The sequence below is a fragment of the Nanorana parkeri genome, unplaced genomic scaffold (assembly GCF_000935625.1).
Source record: "Nanorana parkeri isolate BGI_ZX_2015 unplaced genomic scaffold, ASM93562v1 scaffold1191, whole genome shotgun sequence".
NCBI lineage: Eukaryota > Metazoa > Chordata > Amphibia > Anura > Dicroglossidae > Nanorana > Nanorana parkeri.
The window spans coordinates 10,577-32,740 of NW_017307459.1; the positions used below are offsets into that span (position 1 = coordinate 10,577).

General features: G+C 42.8%; 1 protein-coding gene across 1 annotated transcript in view; it reads right to left on the reverse strand.

The window, feature by feature from the left end:
* Positions 1–21,833, reverse strand: part of LOC108796897 (complement component C6-like) — a gene marked incomplete at its 3' end in the record, with an annotated part of 32,069 nt that extends 10,236 nt beyond the window's left edge. Inside the window, exons 1-7 of the mRNA XM_018568455.1 lie at positions 21,822–21,833; positions 18,688–18,842; positions 17,517–17,673; positions 12,807–12,951; positions 6,149–6,287; positions 4,617–4,764; positions 916–1,116 (exon numbers count right to left, since the gene is read on the reverse strand). Of these exons, the coding sequence (XP_018423957.1) occupies positions 916–1,116; positions 4,617–4,764; positions 6,149–6,287; positions 12,807–12,951; positions 17,517–17,673; positions 18,688–18,836 (939 nt within the window). The remainder of the gene's footprint in view (positions 1–915; positions 1,117–4,616; positions 4,765–6,148; positions 6,288–12,806; positions 12,952–17,516; positions 17,674–18,687; positions 18,843–21,821) is intronic.
* Positions 21,834–22,164: the final 331 nt, after the last annotated feature.

Here is a 22,164-nt window from a genome sequence, read left to right on the forward strand (position 1 = left end):
TTTTTTTTTTTTTTCCTGACTTTGGGGCCGTTGGCCGCCGTCAGTCAGAAAAAAAAAACGGCATAGGAACGAATAGCTAGATTGCTATTGGCTATTGCAAATTGTAATAGCCAATAGCAGACCAGCTATTGCATCCGCCCACTGCTGCTGTCAATCAGCAGAGGTGGACCTGAAGTTTTCCATCAGGTCCTCCTTTACTGACTGACAGCAGCAGAGGGCAGATGCAATAGCCAGCTTACTATTGGCTATTGCAAATTGAAATAGCCAATAGCAATCTAGCTATTCATTCCTATGTTTTTTTTTTGTATTATGCTGACGGCAGCAGATAGCAAGGGAAGCTTTAGCTTCTTTGCATCTGCCATCATTTCAGGGGGGTGCTCACTTCCTTGTTGTTACACCCCCCGTTGGGGGCGGCAGAGGGCACCTCCCTGAAATAAGAAGTGCACCTCCCTGAAATTACTTATTTCAGTTTGGGATCCCTGAGCAGTGTTTTCTGATGGTACTGTAGGGGCAATTATTTAGATTTTTATATTTCATGTAATAAAAAGATTGATAACACTGTCTTTTGCACCACACGTATTTGTTTCATTTCGTGCATCTTTCCAGGATATTTTCCACTGACAGCATTTGTATTGCTGGCACAGAGTGTACTCTGACATAAACCACTATGTTGATGGACTGTAGTTTGGGATAACAGCAATTTGATTAGGATCTGGGCGAGAACATTCAATTTAAACTTTACATCAGTTAAATCACCTCCCTTTCCTGTAACGCCACTGAAAATTCTGGCCACCCTTGCACTGATAACACATTACATCTCCATTGGACAGCAGCTTATTTTAATATCATTTTAGGATATAGTCTTAAAATTTCTGTTCATATTATCATGTATCATACAGTAAAATTGTTGCATACCTTTTTGTATGATGAGCTTAAAGCTTCCTTAAAGGATGAACTTGAGGTCCTCCTCGTGTTACTTTTCCTATGAAAGAGAAATGGGATTCCCGAAGAGCCTCTGCCAGACGACTGGCTTGCATCTTGAGTTTTAATGTCTTTGTTAAAATCGTTCATACTGTTGTAGAAATCAGATACAACATCGTCTTCCTCGTCTTTCACCTGTGGGGAAAACAGGACCGGCATATTTAATATCATTAGAGCTGTGCTCATTTCTTACCTCCAATTCCCACTGTAGCTGTGTAGCGCTCACTCCTGAAGGTGTTCCTGGATAAACAGGTCTTCCTTAGCCTGTCTAGTGATTTTAGCAACCTGGCTGCCCGTTTAGCACTTACCACACTTCTGTGGCGACCAATAAAGCTGAGAACCAGACTGTAAATATGATGCTGAAGGAACTTTATTGTAGAACTTCAGGGAGAGAGGGTTAGGGCAAAGAACATCCAGGATGATGTAGACTCCTTTAAGTGGTAGAACAAAGTATCTGCTGCCATCACAGACTAGGACCTTTAAGCCAAATGTGGTAATCTGTGTTTAGAGCAGTACTTGAATCAGGCTAAGCAGTACTTGAATCAGAAGTCACCAATCATCTTCAACTTTAGTATCAGTCACTGGGCCCCAGACTAAGGCCTCAATGAGAGAACATGGCTTGGCCCCCATGCTTCAGGCCTGGCCAAAATTTAAGTCCATAACAGCCAATCCCCAGGCCGGTGCCCGGGGGAAGAAAAAGCATCCCACATGGTCCTCCCCAAATATTTATGTCCTCCCCCAGCATCCACCACTGGCCATGAACCTTCTAGTGATTGGCTAGATAAACATAAATATTCATAACAATCTCGTATTGCTTGCTCTGCTCTGTAGCAAGGATACACCTAGCAGAAGGCAGATGCAAACAGTAACAGATTGATTAGGGGAAACCAAATGAGCATAGACTATAGATCAGCATTACAAACTGACAGCATTACAGACTGATTACAAATTGGCAATACTAAATTTAACATAAATACTAAACTTAACTACTGCTTACAGGGTGCTACAGCTGCTTGGAGGGTTGTACACTAACATATTTTAGTGGGAGGTAGATGTCCATCAGTGTAATCACCCACCAGCTTTGTATGGCTCTTGGGAACTTCAGCAGTATGTAGAACAAGTAATCCGGTTATTTTACAGTATAACTAAACCATACCTGGATGATATTTAGTTTGCAAAAGCAATATGTCATATACAATTGCAATGCTATTTTTTTCACAAAATACTGTTTTCAACTTTTCTATATTCTTTTTTTTTATATCATTACTTCTGATCTGAATCCTTTTGTAGCCACTTCCTGTCCACATGCATACAAACTAAATGTCATCCAATTAGAGTTTAGGTATACTTTAAATTAGGGATGTCCCTATACCGATACTAACATCGGTATCGGGACCGATACAGGGCATTTGCACAAGTACTTGTACTTGTGAAAATGCCCCGATACATAGTGGCGATGCTTGCGCTATGGTTTTTTTTTTGTAGCTTCAGGCTGCCCAGAGGTACTGCGCGTGTTGGGGTCCTCTGGGCAGCCTGCCCGGCAGCTAAATTAGGACCCCACATGCAGCGCGCCCACAAGACCAGCAGTGATGCGCCGCTGTTCTCACGCCCAGCGCCGACTACTACAGCAAACGTGAGGCACATGCTGAGGCACTTCGATCGGACAGCCATCGTTCAGCAGTAAGTGAGACTGGGCCTATGCTGGGTTTAGCAGTGGAAGTGTCAAGAAACAGAGGATCATTGTAAATCTATTACCTGCAGTGTATAGGGAGTGTGTACAGTATATATGTACTACATATAGAGTACACTGCAGCAATAGATCTATCCCCTGCTGATCCGCTGCTAATATGAATGGGTTAAATGATCCATAGTACATAATAGTTCATAACATGTATTTGTACTATGGATCATTTTACCTATTCATGTTAGCAGGGGAGAATTGTAACTCTATTGCTGCAGTGTACACTATATGTTGTACATATATACAGTACACACTGCCAATACACTGCAGCAATAGATTTACAATGATCCCCTGCTAACATGAATAGGTTAAATGATTCATAGTACAACTATATACATATTATGTACTATGGATCATTTAACCTCTATTCATGTTAGCAGGAGAGAATTGTAACTCTATTACTGCATTGTACTGGAAGGGTGTACCAGGTTAAATGATCCACAGCACACTTCCAGTACACTGCAGTAATAGAGTTACAATTCTCTCCTGCTAACATGAATAGAGGTTAAATGATCCATAGTACATAATATGTATATAGTTGTACTATGAATCATTTAACCTATTCATGTTAGCAGGGGAGAATTGTAACTCTATTGCTGCAGACTGCAGTGTACTGGACGTGTGTACTGTATATGTACTATTTATCATGATTTAACCTATTCATGTTAGCAGGGGAAAATTGTGAGCGCCCCCCACAAGAGACACGATACAGCGATCTTGCCCAGTGCCGACTACGGGAAGGCACCGCATGAGGCAACAGGGATTGATGTGAAACTGTGAGTGAGGGAAGCTGGGACAGGGCTGGCTGTAAATCTATTGCTACAGTGTACTGGAAGTGTGTACTGTATATGTAGTACATACAGTACACACTTCCACTACCATGCAGCAATAGATTTACAATTCTCCCCTACTAACATGAATAGGTTAAATCATGATCCATTGTACATAATAGTACATAATATGTCATTGTACTAGGGATCATTTAACCTATTCATGTTAGCAGGGCAGAATTGTAACTCTATTACTGCAGTGTACTGGAAGTGTGTACCAGGTTAAATGATTCACAGCACACACTTCCAGTACACTGCAGCAATAGAATTACAATTCTTCCCTGCTAACATGAATAGGCTAAATGATCCCAGAGGCAGATGCATGATCAGATTTGTAGTTTCAGTACAGCTGTGTGAAAGCAAATACAAATGTTTTATGGTTCTAAAACAATCTTAAATTAAAGTTCTTCATAATCATAAAGAAATTGGCCTAAAATCATCAGTCTGTATTTTTTTTAAATGTCACCTGTCCCTTTAAGAAAAAGTATCGGTTATTGGCATCGGCAAGTACATGAGGGGAAGTACTTGTACTTGGTCTTGGTCTTGAAAAAGTGGTATCAGGACATCCCTACTTTAAATAACTAGATTATTTGTTCCACATTTGGCTGAAGATCTCAAGAACCATACATTATATGCCAATGCTCCAAACTCCATCCCATGATGGACTGCAATCTCATGTTTAATATACTAATTTGTGTTGAGATTGTAGTCTATCACGGGAGTGAGCTTGGAGCAGTGACTACTTTACAACACACACAGGGACCATGGGGAACATAAGTAGCCACCCTCCAGAAGGAAGGACAGTGTCAGTACCAATTCAGAGATGATTTGAGGGTCTACAGCTGGGTAATACACAAATAAGGTACAGTATTGTTAATAGGTAAGGTACTTGAATGCATTTTAAAGATTTAACTCTGATCTAGATTTAACTTTAAAGATAAACTCAGTTTAGTGTTCCTTTAAGGAGCCAGTTAGTGAACCAAACCATCAGTGTCCATCAATATTTAAAACATCAGTTTAGTCTGGACTGACTCTTTCAGCTTTTTAGAACGTGCACATTGTACCTGGAATGTGAAACTTTCCAGGTTGGCAGGGAGTCGATAGAATTTACGGTTTGGCCCTGTTTCATTTCCAAAACTTTTGGCAGGCTTTCCACCATAGAACGAGTTGTCAAAAATTTCCCCTCTGCTCTCACCGGAGAGGTAATTATATCTAGAATAGAGAAAAGATTAAAAAAATGCAAGCTATACACAAAGTGCGGATTCAATGGGGAATATAACTGAACTTATGATATTTTATATACAGTATTAGTAATAAATCCAACCCTAACTTGTTAACTTACTGCTGAGTGGAAGATGACTAGGGTAAATAGAGTTTGAACTTATGCACTTTATATGTAATGGTCAGAGCCATGAACTTATTCTTCTCTAGAAATGTACACATACTTATAAAATCTGAATAAACAAAAAAGTTATGAATCCAGCTTGGGGTAACTCCAAGTCCAATCACTACACCTATCAAATCCCAGGCCCCCATAAGTGTTGGAGACTATCTTTCTCCTGCTGGATAGATCTAGTTCCAGTGACAACAGACCTAAAGCAGCAATTTTCACAGTGATGTGTCTGCTCTGAAACTGTTTCTTGGAGTCAGCAGTTTGAAATGTCAGAACTGGGTAGCTGCCTTAGTTGTGACAGGTTATAGCCCCCTTAAAAAGTCAAGGGAGAGTCTTATTTTCTTTGAAGGAACCATGGAGGTTAGAAGGACAACAAATGTAGAACAGAGGTATGTAGTGTGAATAGCCTAAAGCGGAACGTAAGCTGGAGGGCTGCTAAAGCACTTGCCATAATGTCCACAGAATAGTAGCACATTGTAGCAAACTAACATCTAGGTTTGCTGCCCTCCAGCAATGACAACTTCCTAGCGCTGCTTTGCCTCCGGTATTCTCTCTGCTTCTTCTTCTAGAATGAATGCCTTTTTTTAATGTCGGCTCACTCTCGGCCATTTTACAGGGAAAGAGAACATACAAAGTTTGCTCTTTGACAAAAAAATCTACATACCCCTAGCCATTTTTACGCTTTATTTTGCTTTAAAGGGAAGCCCTTAAGCCGGACTCTAAAGCTTGGTAAACACAGTTAGAATTTCGTCTGAACGTTCGTACAAAAAATCTGGCCAGAACATCAGTAATGCTATCAGAGACCTGACGATTGTTGTTGAAACGACAAGTAACCTGAACGAAAATCACATTCACTGTTACAATTTAGTTAGTTCCTAAAACATTTTTCCATCCTGCTTCTTTGATTTTTTTTGTCACTGTGGTCAAAAACAATTGTTTTCAAACAAAATTCTAAACGTGTACACCCAGCTTTAGTTAAGAGTCAGGCCATTTCTATGGAAAGTTGTAGCACTAGTCATTAGGGATTTCATTAAACTGATTTAAGGTTAATATATTTCAAAAGTGATGTATCATCTTTATAACGTTCTTAAATGAATAACCTATAAAAAGTGCAATTGTAAATAACCCTTCCATAATGTATTTATAACAGGCACCATTTGCTAAGTTCAATTATGATATTATTAAGTGTAGATGCTGTATTACCCATTTCCCATAAGCTGAGCTCCAGGTATAGGTTCATAGGTTCTCTTTTGGTCTGGTTTTTTTACGCATCCCCTCTCATCTGAATTATCTCCGCAGTCATTGTCTCCATTACACTTTAATTTTGAGTCAATGCAGCGCCCTGTTTTAGACACAAAGATGTCTGGCATAAGAACATGCTTTTTATCTATACATATAAATCTTAACATTTATTTACAATAGGCAGCCAACTCACATCAATGAAGAAAAAAAATCCTTGCAGCATATTTTACAATGGGCAGCCAACACATAGCAATGAAGAAAAAAAGTCCTTGCAGCATATTTTACAATGGACAGGCAGCACACGGCAATGAAGAAAAAACGTCCTTGCTGCATTTTTTTATGTGGCGTGCTAGTGCAGTATTAAAGCAGTGAAATGTTTATTTCACAGAAAGGATTGCTTTGTGAAATCTCATTAAATTAAATTAACTTCACACCATTTTGCAGAATAATTTATTTAAATGATTTGTGAACAGATTTTGTTACAAAAACTGCACGCCACTTATCTGTATAAATTCAACTGAACACACTTGTAATTATTTGCTTGGGGTTTGTTAAATTCTGTTGGTCCACCAAGGAAATCTGATTTTTCGAGGCTGTACTATCTTTGATAGATCTGACTGTTCAGCTTCCTGTCCAAGAAACATCAGAGGTGATTGTAGTAATTATCGCAAAAGAAACAGATGAGAATGTTCCTTCTTGAGCGGACCAGATGTTGGCACCAGTCTCTGCGGGTTATCGCTGTACACTTTCTCCAAGTAAACAGTTTGTTTTCTGTAGCTGCTGATTTTAAAGCTAAAATTTAATTGTGAATGAGATGTCTCCTTGTAAAGAACATAGTAAATACTTACCTCTTCTAAGAGTGTTTCCCTACAGTCCTCTGTTGTTCCTCCTGCCAACTCCTATGCCACTACTGTGTCCAATGGTGAAGTAGGTGAGTCCTGAACTTGCTGGCTAAACTTTTGATCTCCTGCCTCCTTGGTATGCTCAGTGGTTCCTCCCGCTAACTAGCCATGTGCGATTAATTTCGTTCCGAATCAAAATTCGGACGAAATTTCGGAAATTCTGAGATTTGGATGTATCCGAATTCCAAATTACAGATATATTGAATGAAAACTAATCCGAATTTCCGATTCCGAAATCCGTTAGCGGTAGTCTCAGGGCCGCCTTTAATATTGATGGGACCCCGGGCAAACATTTTCTTGGGCCCCTCACCACGCCCCACCCCCTGCATGCCATGCTCCCCCCATGCAATATTGCCCGCTATATGCTGATGGCGCACAGCCGCGCTGAAGCTGGGATGGATGTAAAAAATATTGCCAGATCCACCCTACCACCTGATTGACAGCTGACTCTGCCTCTCTAGAGGCTATGTCCACACCCTCCCCATCCGTCCCTCCAGTCAGTGCTGGAGGATCAAAGAGGGGAGTGGGGAATCCCTGCGGGGAGAGGTGACTGACAGTCACCGCTCTCTGCAGAAAGAGTGAGTGTAGGAACTGAGTGATCAGCAGTATTTGACTACTCAGTTCTCAATCAATAGAGTCGACTAATGACACCTGGGGGACACAATAATAATGACACCAGGGGGACACAAGATGACACAATAATAACACTAGGGGGACACAATAATGGGGACACCAGGGGACCACAATAATAAAGACACCAGAGGACACAATAAGAACGACACCAGGGGACACAATAAGAACGACACCAGGGGAACACAATTATATTGACACCAGGGGGACACAATAATAATGACACCGTGGGGACCCAATAATAATGACACCAGGGGGGACCCAATAATAATGACACCAGGGGAGACACAATAATAATGACACTAGGGGGACCCAATATTAACGACAACAGGGGGGACCCAATAATAATGACACCAGGGGACATAATAATAATGACACCAAGGGACATAATAATAATAATAACATAATAATATGATGAAACCAGGGGATGTCCCGCACACCACTCCTGTCCACAGCCAGCATCCCTCCCAGGCTGGGCTCCCCTTCCCATCCCCAGCATCATCCTTTGGCAGCCGGGCGCTTCGCTCTTTGGAGCTGCAGACAATGGGTAGAGATGTGCCCAGCTCCAGCTGCTCCCAGCACTCACCGATCAGCGGAGGCTCCTTCCTCATTAAGCCGCTCGGGTCTCTATTGGCTCCAGCTGTGCCTCTCAGGGCTGTGTGCCCTACAGATCCAGTGGCCACCACCTGCCAATAACTGCCCCCACCCCCTAGGCAGCTACCTATACTAGCACCATGCCAGCAGACTCTCAGTCCGCCCCTGCCACCAGCAGTGCCGCTACTCTCCTGTCTGCTGCTGCGAGCGAAAGGGACAGCTGCTGTGGGCCCCTGTAAATTATGGGGCCCAGGGCAGTTCCCCTTTTGCCCTGCGGTAAAGACGGCCCTGGGTAGTCTGTACGAAAATTTGTTTGTTGGACAAAATTTTGTTGCAGCAAAGTGACATTTGAGAAAAAAAAAATTCCCCTCAAATGTCACTTTGCTGCAACAAACGAACACAATGAGAATTAAATGAATGTCGTACAGACTGCCGTAATGAATTCCGTCCAAATCAGAATGACTTTCGGACCCTAATCCCGAAAAACGAAATAACGCAAAATCCGAATCAAACCGAAACTAAACACATTTTTTGCCGGTGCACATGTCTACCGCTAACCCTATGTTTGGAGAACTAGGAATGCAGAGAAAGAGCGCACAGAGATGATCCACATGGGACCCAACATGCGGGGTATTGTTTTGGAGCATTACGGTTCACATAAGGGTGGTATAGGATAACAGTGTTGTACAGCAAGGGAGACTCAGCAAGATTACAAGAGGGAAATAGCATGCAGCAACAAGGTGTGAATCCAGGGCATGACAAGGGATAGGCAACAGTATGGTGGCAACTTGGCATAACAAAGGAAATACAGCAAGAACACATAACAACAACCACAGGGCAGCAATAACAGGCCAGCAGTTCACAGCGCAGCAATCATGGGCACATAAAAAGACACTACACAAGGAAACTGTAGGCATCTGACAGTCCTAGGCAACTGGTTGGGTTGGCTTGGCAGAAGGATAGCCAGGCAAGATGATGCGCTGAGTAAGGGGCTTGCAGAGTCCTCCCAGAGGAAGATCGTTGGATCCTAGGAGATGTGGCATTCTGGAGTGACCTGCCAGCAGTGTCAGGAACACCTGCAGACATCACAGAGCATTGGGTGAATGCTGAAGGGGCTCAGTAGCACATAAAAGAGGTCCCTGGGGGGCGTGGTTTCCGCGGCAAGCGAGATGGCAGCCTAATTTTAGAGTTCCTGCCCGTCTGCACCCAAAATTAGCTTCTGAAGCGCTCCCGAAGACGACATGGGGAAGATCGGCCCGCAATATCCCCCGACGAAAGTGCCCCCCACAAAAGGGAACTCGCAAAATCCGCAAAACATGCAGGTACCGGAGATATTTCGCTCCCAACGCCACGATGCCCCTGAGACGTCACCTCCCAATATGGCGGCGACAACCTCCCGCAAGGCCCAGGCCCCGAACCACTACCCGGCAGACGACTCCTTAAATTCCTATATCAAGCATTTACCGACCCGGTCCGACCTGTCCTCCATTGCAGAGGATATTAAAGAAACCCTGTACACAGCGGTGATTGAGCAGCGGGATAACATCCGCGATATTGGCAAGAGGTTGAGTGTAGTGGAACGTGCAGGAGAGGCTAGAGATGTCGCCCTCAGCAGACTCCGCTCGCACCAGGACTCTACCACTCACTCCCTCATTAACATGAGACGCCAACTAGAGGACCTGGACAACAGAGGCCGCAGGTCCAACATAAGAGTCCGTGGGCTTCCAGAATCCATAATGCCGGACGCAGTACCCACCTACTCCAGCTCTTCAATGACCTGCTGGAGAGGCCTCTGGACTCTCCGATTGAATTCGTGAGAGCACACCGCGCTCTAAGGCCTAGAAATGCGATGGATGATATGCCTAGCGACATCATTGGCTGTCTCCAGAGTTTCCCATTGAAGGAAGACATCCTACAACGGGCCAGACGCAGAGGAGCGGTATTCCATGAGGGAGTGGAGGTGAAGCTCTTCCAGGATCTCTCCCTACACACACTACAGCAACGCAGGGCCCTGTGTCCCTTACTAGAGTGCCTCTGTCATCATGGGATCATTTACATATGACACCACCCAGATATCCCCTACCACAGGACAGCTTATCATGGGATGAGTATGCCCCCACCTTATCTAAGAAATATATACCCTCATGTCTTACTTGCTCCCTCCTATTCCTTGAACCTGGTAGCTGGATCTGACCTCTCTGCGCCTCCTGGTTACAGGGGGGTGCAGGGGGTGGGATCCGGAGTGCCCCACTGGCTCCCTCGACCTGCGCCATAGGTCGTAACGCAGGGAGAGAGACCCACAGCTGCTCCGTTGTGGCGTGTTCAGCCCCCTTGAGGCTTGCTAAGTTTATTGTTTATGATTTAGATCTCTGTTTACATGTTAAGATACTTACAGGTTACTTACCCACTAGACCTGCTCCCCACGTACCTCATGTGCCTCGCCACCAATCCCTCCTGCTATGACCCTTCATAACTTGAACTGCTCGCACTCCCCACATATGTTGTCCATGGGACCTCATGCCACTTGCTCTCTCCGCACCGCAGCTTATGCTGGGTCGCAGAGCGATGCAGGATACTCTCCTGACATCTCCTTGACAGCCTAGCCGCGGTTGTCCCACCCCTCATGTGAGACGGTCATTGTTCTCCATTTACCTTCGCCACACAACCATACCCACAGGCTTGACCGCCCCCTAAACACCCCACGATACAAGTTACACCCCAAGACTGCAATACGCGGCTGTGTATTGCACAATAGGGGACATCTCTGGGGTTTATTCTCGACTGTTCACTCTCCATACTACTCTTCTTACCTCTTCCCTCTCCCTCCTTCCCACGTCGTTATTTCTAACCGCCCCTCATCCTACCTCTCCCCCCTCCCCCTTTCCCCTCCCGCTGCCCCCCCCCCTATCCACCTGGGATTGGGACAATGGGGGATGTATCCGACCTGAAAGTGGTTTCTCTCAACGCAAAAGGTCTTAATGCACCCGAAAAGCGCTCCGTAATCTTAGGTGACCTACACAAACAGTCGGCCTCTATTGCTCTGCTTCAAGAAACACATTTCAAACATGACAAGATACCTAAACTTATCAACCATCACTACCACTCAGTATACCATGCATCCTCACCCTCCAACAAATCCCGGGGAGTAGCCATCCTCCTGCACAAACATACACCATTTCAAGTCCAAGGGGTACTCAAAGACCCAGATGGGAGATACCTCGCCCTGAAAGGCCTCCTAGGCCAAACTCCCCTCACAATTGCTTCAGTTTACTCACCAAACAAGCACCATGCCACGTTCCTAAACAAATTTATACCTCAGCTCTCGGACTTCACTGAAGGAATGCTCGTGATAGGCGGGGACTTCAATGCCCCTTTAGACCCTCTAATAGATACCTCAGATGGCAAATCTTCCCTACCCTACCGAACTCTCAAATTCATGAAAAAGCGCCTACAGTCCCTACACCTTTGCGACACCTGGAGGACACTCAATCCCACCGGCAGAGACTACACGTACTACTCCCACATTCACACTAAATATTCTAGAATAGATTATATCTTTGTGTCTCAGTCAGACCTTCCCAGACTTCGTTCCTCTACAATAGGGAACATTGTCTCCTCTGCCCCAGTCTCAGCTACCTTCTCTATCTTCCCCCCATCCTTACGGCAATCTTCGTGCCGACTGAACCCCTCCCTACTCAAAGAAGCACACAACGTTGACGCACTCTCTTCGGACCTACAAGAATATTTCACCTTCAACGCGACAGGTGAGACGATGGCAATTATGCTGCATTGCTTTCAAATTCAGAGGAGCATTGTCACCCTCATGTAGGCTAAGCCTGCTTGCACTGCAGTGGGATGAGAATATGTTGCAGGTGGTGTGCCAATGAGCATTATCTTTGCTGATTCATAAGCCTGTAGCTTGTCATTCAGCATCTGACCATCTCTAGTGCTGCTTACTGCTTTCTGGATTGGCAGACGTGCCTCTGCTGCTGAAATCCTCCCACTTTTGGCTGCAGCCTCAGGAAATGTAAAGGCTTTTAAGGTGTCACCTATGGAAATGATGTGTATCATTTTTTTCCTCAACATTTTGCGGAATCACACATTTTTTCAGGTTGACATGTTTGATATCTATTTTTTCAAAACAGCCTCATCATAGGAATAGCCATTTACACATGTCCACAGTTTGGCAAAAAAGCTAGTCATCCAAATTATCAATCCAGGGAAGGTTATGATCTTTCCATTTATATTTCGTTTAGAGGGAGGAAGGAAATGGCAATAATGATATTTAAATATAGATGTGCTCAACCTGGAACCCCCAAAACCCTTTCCAACAGATCACAATTTAATAGGTTATAATCTAGGAAACCCATGTTTTTTTTAAAGGAACCCATTTAGGATCCTGAATCAAAAGGTGACCATCTACTGTTTTCTCAATGACACTCTCAAAAAGATAACCAAAGAAGAAGAATAAAAAAAAATACATGCAAACTCACCTGTTGCACATTTGAACTTTTTAGTGCAGTCTGCTTCTTCTATATTGCAAAGTTTTGTTGGAATGCATGGGCGGGAATCTGAGAGCAGTCCCTCACAGCTCTGTCCTCCGAACTGGGAGGGCTGTTCTAGTGAACGGACACGAAACTGAAAATACATGTGTTGTTTTTTTTAGTGGTGGCCAACAAGTTAACACAATGTCCTAATGTGATTTCTAAACAATTTCTCTAACAATAGCAATAAAACTATAAATCAAAAATCTCTTATCTTTTTCAGGTATGTATATAAGTGTGTGATCTTACATTAATTTGGCTGGATGAACAGTATTGTCTCCACTTTCATATCTCATAAACAGATTGCAGCATTGATATGTGACAGAAAAGTTGTGTAGGTTCTCCCCTATTACCTAGTTGGTGGCAGGCCATTACAATGAATGGTTGTATTACTACTACTATGAAGTGGGTCTTTGTGCTGAACACTCGTCAGTCCGATTTATTGGGTATATTTGGACATTACCCAAATTTAACCCCAAAACCTATCTCTCACCCTCTAAAGCAGTGGTTCTCAACCTGTATAACCTCAGGACCCACATTTGTCCTTGGTTATTAAATCGCGACCCAAGTTGCACCACACTGGTACGCATAGCATTGCAGTACCGCATGTTCCGGTGCAATCGATTAAACTGTGGGCTAGAGGTGTGTTTGAGGTGCCATTCAAATGAACTGCAATGCACCTCCCGCACCAGAACGAACAGTAGGTGCAATTGTGTGGTAGTTTGCGAATAAAACACTGGCAGACACACACAACCACAGACACAATCTCACACACTCACAGACATTCTAGCACACATACACACTTCCGAAAATGTTTTAGGGGTTCAGTGTAGGCTGCTGTGCTTTGACAGAGCTCCATCCATATGTGCATTTCTTGTACTGCTCCCTTGCACTCCCCCAGAGGTGTCGGGAGCCAGAATGTGACGTCACGCCAGGAGCTGTAAGCAATGCATGTATGGATGGAGCTCTCTCGCGGCCATATCTCCAGCCCACCCCACTTTAAGCTGACACTCGGCGCTGGGCAGCATATTTTGAATGGCTGCCATGCATGAGAACTGACAGTGTTGCACTATGGGGGAGGCTGAACCCTCTGACCTAGTGCAGTGGAAGGCATGCGGTGACCCACTGAACATGGGTTCACGACCCACCAATTGAGAACCATGGCTGTAAACAATATTCAAGAGATAATGAATTAGCTATGTGGCTTTCACCATTTAAGCTTGTGATTAAAATCAGCAGGGTGATATATATTGAAGCCGACACAGCAGGATATAATGCAGACAGCCAGTGACTGAACACCCCAAGGCTTATGAAAACAGAAGTTTGGGAACACATTGGAGTTTCCATCTTGCTGCTTCACTGTATGTCACCCTGATGACTCAATAAAGTCATAAACTCAATTGGTGAATGCTGGGGAATGTTTCCATTATCTTCTGAAATTCTAACAAGTTCCTATGGCTTATATGCTGGTTGACAACAAACTTGAGCAAAGCTTTAGCCATAAACCTTTAGGTGACCTCCTTGTGTTGATTTGGTGCAGTGAGTTTGGCACATCAGGTCTTAACGATTATTTTCAGACTAAGCTATAAAGGCAATATAACTGAATTGGGTATTTTTAACTCTATTTTTGAAGGTATTTATTTTTGTCTGAGACTGTGGAAGTATGAACCATAAACAGCCTTGGGTGGCACGAGATTGGAACATATTTTAAGCTTGGTATTGTCTTGAAATTATAAACTCATTAAGTTCAGTTTGATTTGGACTCCAATGATTGCTCACTACTCACCAGCAAATTTTGATAGACCCCCTCTAAGAATCTAATATATCTGTTAACCCCAGCTCATCTACAGAAGTCTCACCCCACTTTTTTGCTCTTTCTCCTTTTCTTTTTCTTCTCTCTCAAGTAGTCTCAGTTACCCTCCCTACCTAAAGGGTCAGTTCACCTTTTAGTAGGTGTAACAGCTGCTGCCATCGCTAAAGGGAAGAGAGCATACTCTGCATGTGCAGTGTGTAAAAGAACCACAGGGCTCATTTGTTCTATCTTGAGGTCGCCCAGGCACAGTTTGGGGAAATGTTTTAGGAAATGTGCCTAAAGGTGACATAACCCTTTAATGCTATAATATCTTTCTTTTGTCTATTCCACACCCCTTTCCCTACCCCAACCACTAACACACCCACACCTTTCCCATCCCCTCGCCTCAGATTCCTCTCCCAATTATTTCCCTACTGCCCCTTCCCAGCAGTAATGCAACCAATCAGTTTTATTAGACCAATCTTAGTCCACAAATCCAGATATTCAATGCTCTTAGATTGGCGTTTACATACCTCATTAGCCTTGCCATGTAGCCAACTGTAGTATTTACATTTAGGGAAAATCATTTTAATGTTGATAAACCTACTTTTCCACCAAGGGGTTGTACTGAGTTTTTTCTCTAACTTTCTTTATCACTTCATAGTATATATTGGTATGTGCTATTCTCTCCACATGTGTTTACAATAAATCTAATTATTAATTTGGCTGACTGGATCAACTGTTCCGAAACAGTTGTAGATTAATTTTAACTAGAGTCTTTTATATTCCTTTATGGTTATAATTATTAGCATAATATCAACTGTATATTATTAATTAATTAATTATAATTATTAATTATAATATCAGTTGTATATTATTAGCATAATATCAACTGTTCCAGAATGACTGTGCCCCTGTGCACCAAGACAGCTCCAAAAAAACATGGCTTGATGAGTATGCTAGGAACCAACACGAGTGGCCTTTACAGAGCCCTAATCTCAACCCTGAACACTTTTGCAATTAATTGGAACACTAAATGTGAGCCAGGTCTTCTAATCCAACATCAGTACCTGACCTCACAAATATTATTTTGGCTAAACGGGCACAAATTCTGGCAAACACCCCAAAATCTTATGGAAAGTCTTTTCAGAATAGTGGAGACTGTTGTAGACTAAGGGAGGTGGGGGAACAACTTCATATTAATTGGCATGTACTTAGAATAGGGTTTTCAACAAGTTCCTAATGTTACTATGGTGAGAAAAATGTTGAAAGGTTCCTATATTCTAACTAAGTTATCTGAAAAATGGCTTTGGTAGGATTTCATGTACCTTGGGGGAAAACAAGTGGTAAAATGTATTATAATTACATTGTAGGTGTGCAAAACTATTGGAATGATATATTTTGATGAAAGAGTCAGTGAAACAGCCATTTCCGACTTTATAAATAGACCCTTTAGTAAGATCTATGCTGGTACTAGAAGAAAAAGCAAAGCAGATGTCTCTAGTGTTGTCAGGAAAAAGGGTGTTTATTCTTTCCCCCAAAATATTACATAGGGGTCTATTCACGAAGCTGCCAAAGGATCTGGCCGTAGCTTCAGCCGATCCTTCGGCTAGCTTCGGCCCCAGGACCCCTTCGGTTCAGTAGAACCGAAGGGGTGCTGTACGGGCAGTTCACAATAGCCCGTACAACTCCTGAACATGGCCGAGCGGCTCAGTCCAGCCGAACGCATATGCATCGGCTCGGCTGAGCCGTGCTAGAAAATGTCTTTTTTTTTATATTCTGACATTGCTCGTGTCAGAATAAAGAAAAAAAGACACAGCAGTGTTTCTCTCCTGGGCGGCCGGGAGCGGGAGGCTCCCAGAGCGCCCGGGAGAGTTTTTTTCCGTTTTGTTTTTACAGCAGCAGAGCCGCCGGACAATAGGAAACTATTGGGCGGAGCTAGCTGTCACTGCTAGCTCTGCACAATCGTTTTCTATTTACTTTTTTTTTACCTTTTTTTAACTCTTTTTCTGTTCTGCTCGGTACCTCTGAGGGACCGAGCAGAACAGCCGAGCCAAATGTCGCTCAGCGGCATTCGGCTATTCACTCACTGCTGTTCGGCATCTTTAAGAATAGGCCAAACAGCAGTGAGTAGCCTGCCGGAGGTTCGGCTCAGCCGATCCAGATGTTGGATCGGCTGAGTCAAACTCCTTCTGCACTCCTTCTGCACTGAGCATGTTCGGCCGACCCGAAGCCACGTGAAGCAAGCCGATGTACGGCTAATTTCAGCCAATGTACGGCTGAAATCAGCCGTACCAGCCTGAAGTAAATAGCAGAACAGCGTTCGGCTCACTTCACTTCAGGTCGGTCATTCACTCGGCTGCCTACGGCAGCTAAGTGAATAGACCCCTATTATAGTGTACAAACCTTAAAAAAAATAATCAAATTAGTGAGTAGGTCTCACAGAATCAGCACCTTGTGACTTGCCTTGCCCCATTCATAGTACTGCAGGGCTCTTATACCTTTTGCAGCCCAATTTTTAGTTGCTTTAAGACTTGAAAAAGGTTAATATTGGTAGAAACTGGGCCTGCATCATAACATGTGCTTGGCTGATGCACTGTCTATTAACAATTAAAGCACAGGTCCACTTATATGGTATTGTCTACCTACATACCGGTAACAATCTGTAGGACAATCCATGTTTGCTTTACTTGATTAAATTACTTTAACTTGCCACTTTCTATTACTTTTCTGTCTTGGCTCACTTTGTATTATTATACTGGTTGCAAACTGTAAACTCCTACTGTACATTATTTAAAAATAAGGAGTGATAGCATCTATTGTAGGGAAAGAGTCAGCTCAGATGTATATCTTTACAAGGGCCGTACCTGCTTTTTGAGGCATGGGTCACAATCAGACCAAGATCCAAAGTCCCCAAGTCGACAGTTGATGGCACACAGTTCTTCATTACAAGATCGGCTCTCATGTTTTGCGCACAGTTGACCACAATTATTCTGCCTGTAGTGTTCATCATAGACGAAATTTCTATAACCAAGAGCAGTAAATGAATACTGGGTTTGTTGCACCTGTATTGCATCTGTATTTGTTCAGTCATATATGGTACAAAAGTACTTTGTTATTGAACTTTTTTTTTGTTATTAATAATGTTGTTGTAGGGGGCAATGGAAACTGAAGTTGCTGTTTGGTGGTTAAGGGGTAAGAGGGTGGTAGGTAGTGGACAGTAGGAGATGAATTTTAAGTTATTTTGTGAGGATCAAGAAAGGTCAGTAAGAGATAAAGTTATTTCGGGGAACAGTGTACGGCTAATGCCATGTGGACCAAGTGGCAAATACAACTAATGACAGTCATCATGTGTTACACAAACAGAAGCTGCAACTGTCCAGAATCTTGAAAAAGTGAACTTCCTTTTTTCCTTGCATGCATTTCTGGAAAAACCCACACGTGATATTTTGTGCATACACAATAGTTGGGAAACCCTGATCCCACTACAACACAATATTAGTGTGTACAGAGCTACTAAAGGGAATAAATATGCCAGTTTTTACAGATCCATTTTAGTGGTTGGAGCTAACGGACAACACCAGTGGGAACCCAGGAAACATGAGGAAGCTTGAGTTTATGACTGTGGGCATTATTCCCCACCATAGTCCCATATTTTGCAGTCTGCAATATTTTTTTTTACAAATTTGTTCTACAAAGTGTCTGGTGGCCAAGTCATTTTCCTTAACACCCTAGAAAACTAAACTACCCAGAGCTGAATGTGCCTGGAGCATCACAGCTATGTAAGTGGGCTGGGACATCTTAATATGGTGTATTATGCCATCTTGAAGTCATCTGCTGTGACCTCGGGGTAAATACATTTACACCTTTATATATCTAGCCAAAAGTGTCTCAACATCTTAAAATCTGTTATGGTCATGTACAGTATGTTATCCCCGCTCAGTGAATAACATCTTATAGTACAAAATTATATCAATAGCACTTGTGTTACTGTCCATTGCTATGGTAGTTGGTAAATGACTGCTATTCCGAACTTACCGAGACCGGCTCTGTGTTCCGTAAGCACAGGTTCTGGTGCATGCTGACCAAGAGCTCCATGGATAATGTTCACAAAAGCATGAAGAGGCCTTTGCTACAAGACAACTTATGAGCAAAGTAAAGAAGCAGACCCTGGAATCCATCTGCATTTAACACTGAAAATCAGAAAAATGAAATACATACTTACAATAAATTCTTGAGCTTATTCAGCATAATCATTTATACTTTGGGATTGTTTTATGAAAACTGGAGCAAAAAAAAAAAAAAACAACTTAAATGTGCTGCATATAGCAGTCTGTCACACCTTTGTTTCTATCATTCCTCCTCATGCCTCAGGTGGCATTTCAATGGGTCATGTGGTGGATGGCAGGCAGAGTGGCATGGCCGCTCTGCTGCACAATGTTTGCAGTGTACCCCCTTTCCAGCTAGAGTGTCTCAGGTTGCTAAGAGCCAGGCGGGTAGATGTTTTAGGGCCATACACACCTCCCCGCCCAGCTCTTAACAACCTGGGCCGATCTGGTTTCCAGGAGCTCAGTGGGACTCTGACCAGAGCAGCCCAGGTTGGTAAGAGCTGGGTTGGGAGATACAAAGCCCTTATACATCTCCAAACCTGGCTTAGTGAGGTCACTCTCCACCAGAACCCTCCTCCACTGATTGTGCACCTTCCAGAATCCCCCCTGCCGCCTTGGGAGCCCATGGGGCTTTTTACAAATTGTCCTACTCATTTTTTACAAGCTGGAACTGTAAAGCCATTGTATAATAACAACTGTGGCTTGACAAACCCAGTGCACCGGAGTTCAACATGGCATCTGCACACTAAATTATGATCCTGCAGTAAACTTTATTGTTCACAGCACAACCTGAATAGACTTATCCTTCTAGTGCGAGGGACGAGTCTGTGCAGGCTGTGCTGTAAACAATAAAGGTTATTCCAATAAAATGTATTGCAGGCTGCCTCCACTCCTAGGAATAATTCCCCTAGGCATTTAGCAGAAGAGTTCTATACTAGGAGCAGCAATAATGAAAACAATACTAATACAACTTCCAAGCCTTAGATGCCTGAGCAAAGGGCACTTAATAGTTTCACAATCAGGTGCTTGTTTAATTAGGGTCCTGCAATCCAATGCATTCAGTAAAGCTGGCCATGCACTATTAGGTTTCCTTACGAACTTTCGGATGCAAAATATGGTTGGAACATTCAATAATACCATCAGAGACTTTTAGAATCTTGTTTGAAATTTCATTTGGATTTAACAATCAATTTTGTAAATAAATGGAGTATTTATTTACACCATCTTGTCTTGAATTGTATTTTAATTATAATGTCTTCCTTATATTGTAAAGCGCTGTGCAAACTGTGGGCGCTATATAAACCCTGTATAATAATAATAATACTAATAATAATAATAATATTAAATGAAAACCATATTCACTGTTAGGATTTCATTGATTGAACAAAACATTTCCAGCCTGCTTCACCACAGTCAACATTGATCATTGATCTAACTCCAGTAACCATTTAACTATTAGAAAATCAAAAGAGCGTTTGTAAAATTAATATTTTCGAGCAATATTCTAACGGTGCACAGCCAGCTTTAGTTTTTATGATAATGCAAATTTATGAACACCCTCCCCTTTGCTCCTGATATGATTCCAGCACATGCTGCTCATCAGAGAGTATATGAATCTATGAATGATGTCATGGAAAATCAATTATCTGTTCATAAACAGCAGGCAATAAGGAATGGCAGAATACCTATTTGAGTTAAAAACGTGCGGGTTTTAGAGCCACTAAGGGGTCTATTCACTAAGCTGCAGAAGGATCTAGCCGTAGCTTCGGCCGATCCTTCGGCTAGCTTTGGTCCCAGGACCCCTTCGGTTCAGTAGAAACGAAGGGATGCTGTACGGGCTATTCACTATAGCCCGTACAGCTCCCGAACATGGCCGAGCGGCTCAGTCGAGCCGAACGCATATGCCCCGCGCTGAAAGCCGAAGCCTGCCAAATCAGCAATCTAGGCCAAAATAGCAGAACTGGAAAGTGAGCTAAATAGGAGAATATTTCCAAATCAGCTTTGTTGGCCTACATTGTTCACTTCTCCTGCCTTCTCCAAACTCTTCACCCTTTAGTAAATAACCCTCATAGTCTATTACAGGAGTGAGCTTGGAGCGGTGGATACTTTACAGCACACACAGGGACCATGGGGAACAAAAGTAGCCCCTCTCCAGAAGGAAGGACAGTGTCAGCACCAATTCAGAGATGATTTGAGGATCTACAGCCGAGTGATACACAAATAAGATACATGTTTGTTATTAGTTAAGGTACTTGAATACATTTTTAAGATTTAACTCCTGAGTTTAGGAGTTTCATTCCTATTTATCCTGCATACTGTCATGATTGTCAATATTAGGAATCTGGTGCAAAGTAATAAAGTGCAGGTGAGCAAATGCATGTAGACAGGAAGTGACTGAAAGGCATTTGTCTATGATAAATAGTGTTTAGACATGTATTTATGATATACAGGTGGGAATTTATCAAAGCAATTGCGACAGTTTTAGCCTCTTAGATGATTTTTTTATGTGCAAATCTGTCTTTTAACATATGTGCCGGTTTTGACCAGAGCTTGCACTATTTCTCCAATTCCGCCAGGTTTGTGACTGTTTTATGAAAGTTTGCAACTGTTTACATCTGCATTTGTCATGCGGCTGTCTTAAACTTGGCATCACCTAACAAAACAATCGCAACCTAAGAAGTCCCCATGACCACTTCTTCAAGAAGCGACAGTTAAGATTTTTGCCTGGGGTTACCAGTCTTCTTTTGCTGGAGCCTATTTAACCTCATTTATCAAAGACATTACACTAGCAACATAAATCTGGCGCAAAGTGCATCAAATATATTCCCTGCAGGTTCAAACACTCGCAATTGCTATGATAAATTTCCCCCACAGTGTTTAGCAAACTAAATGTGATCCAGTTAGAGTTTAGATCTACTATAAAGCAGTTTAGATTGTGCTTTACTAGTTTTACATAAAAGATGTAAGCAAGGATGTTACGTCTTGCCAAATATATTAATATGTTCATGGTTATTTACATGTGTCTAGGCTATTTTGTGTTAGAATGGTGTTAGCATGCCTTACCTGGACTCCTGCGACTCCGCTCTTTGTGTAATAGATTCCCTCAAAGTAAAAGTTCAGAGTTTTGTTTACACTGGTTAATTTTATACCAACCCCCCTCTTACACTGAAAAGCAAATTGACTGTTTTGAATACCATTGTTTGGTTCCATTATCTTTAAAATCAACAGTCTGTGTGGGGGATACAAGCTGGTTGTAGACTTTACAAGACTGGAGGTGTCTGCTGCCACCCACAGATAGGACAGATCATCACCCAGTCCTAAAAACAATGAGCTGGATTGGTGAGAATCATGTCTGTGGCTTCCATAGTCTATCCAGCTTCAGTTTCTACTTCCCTTTAAAGTGACA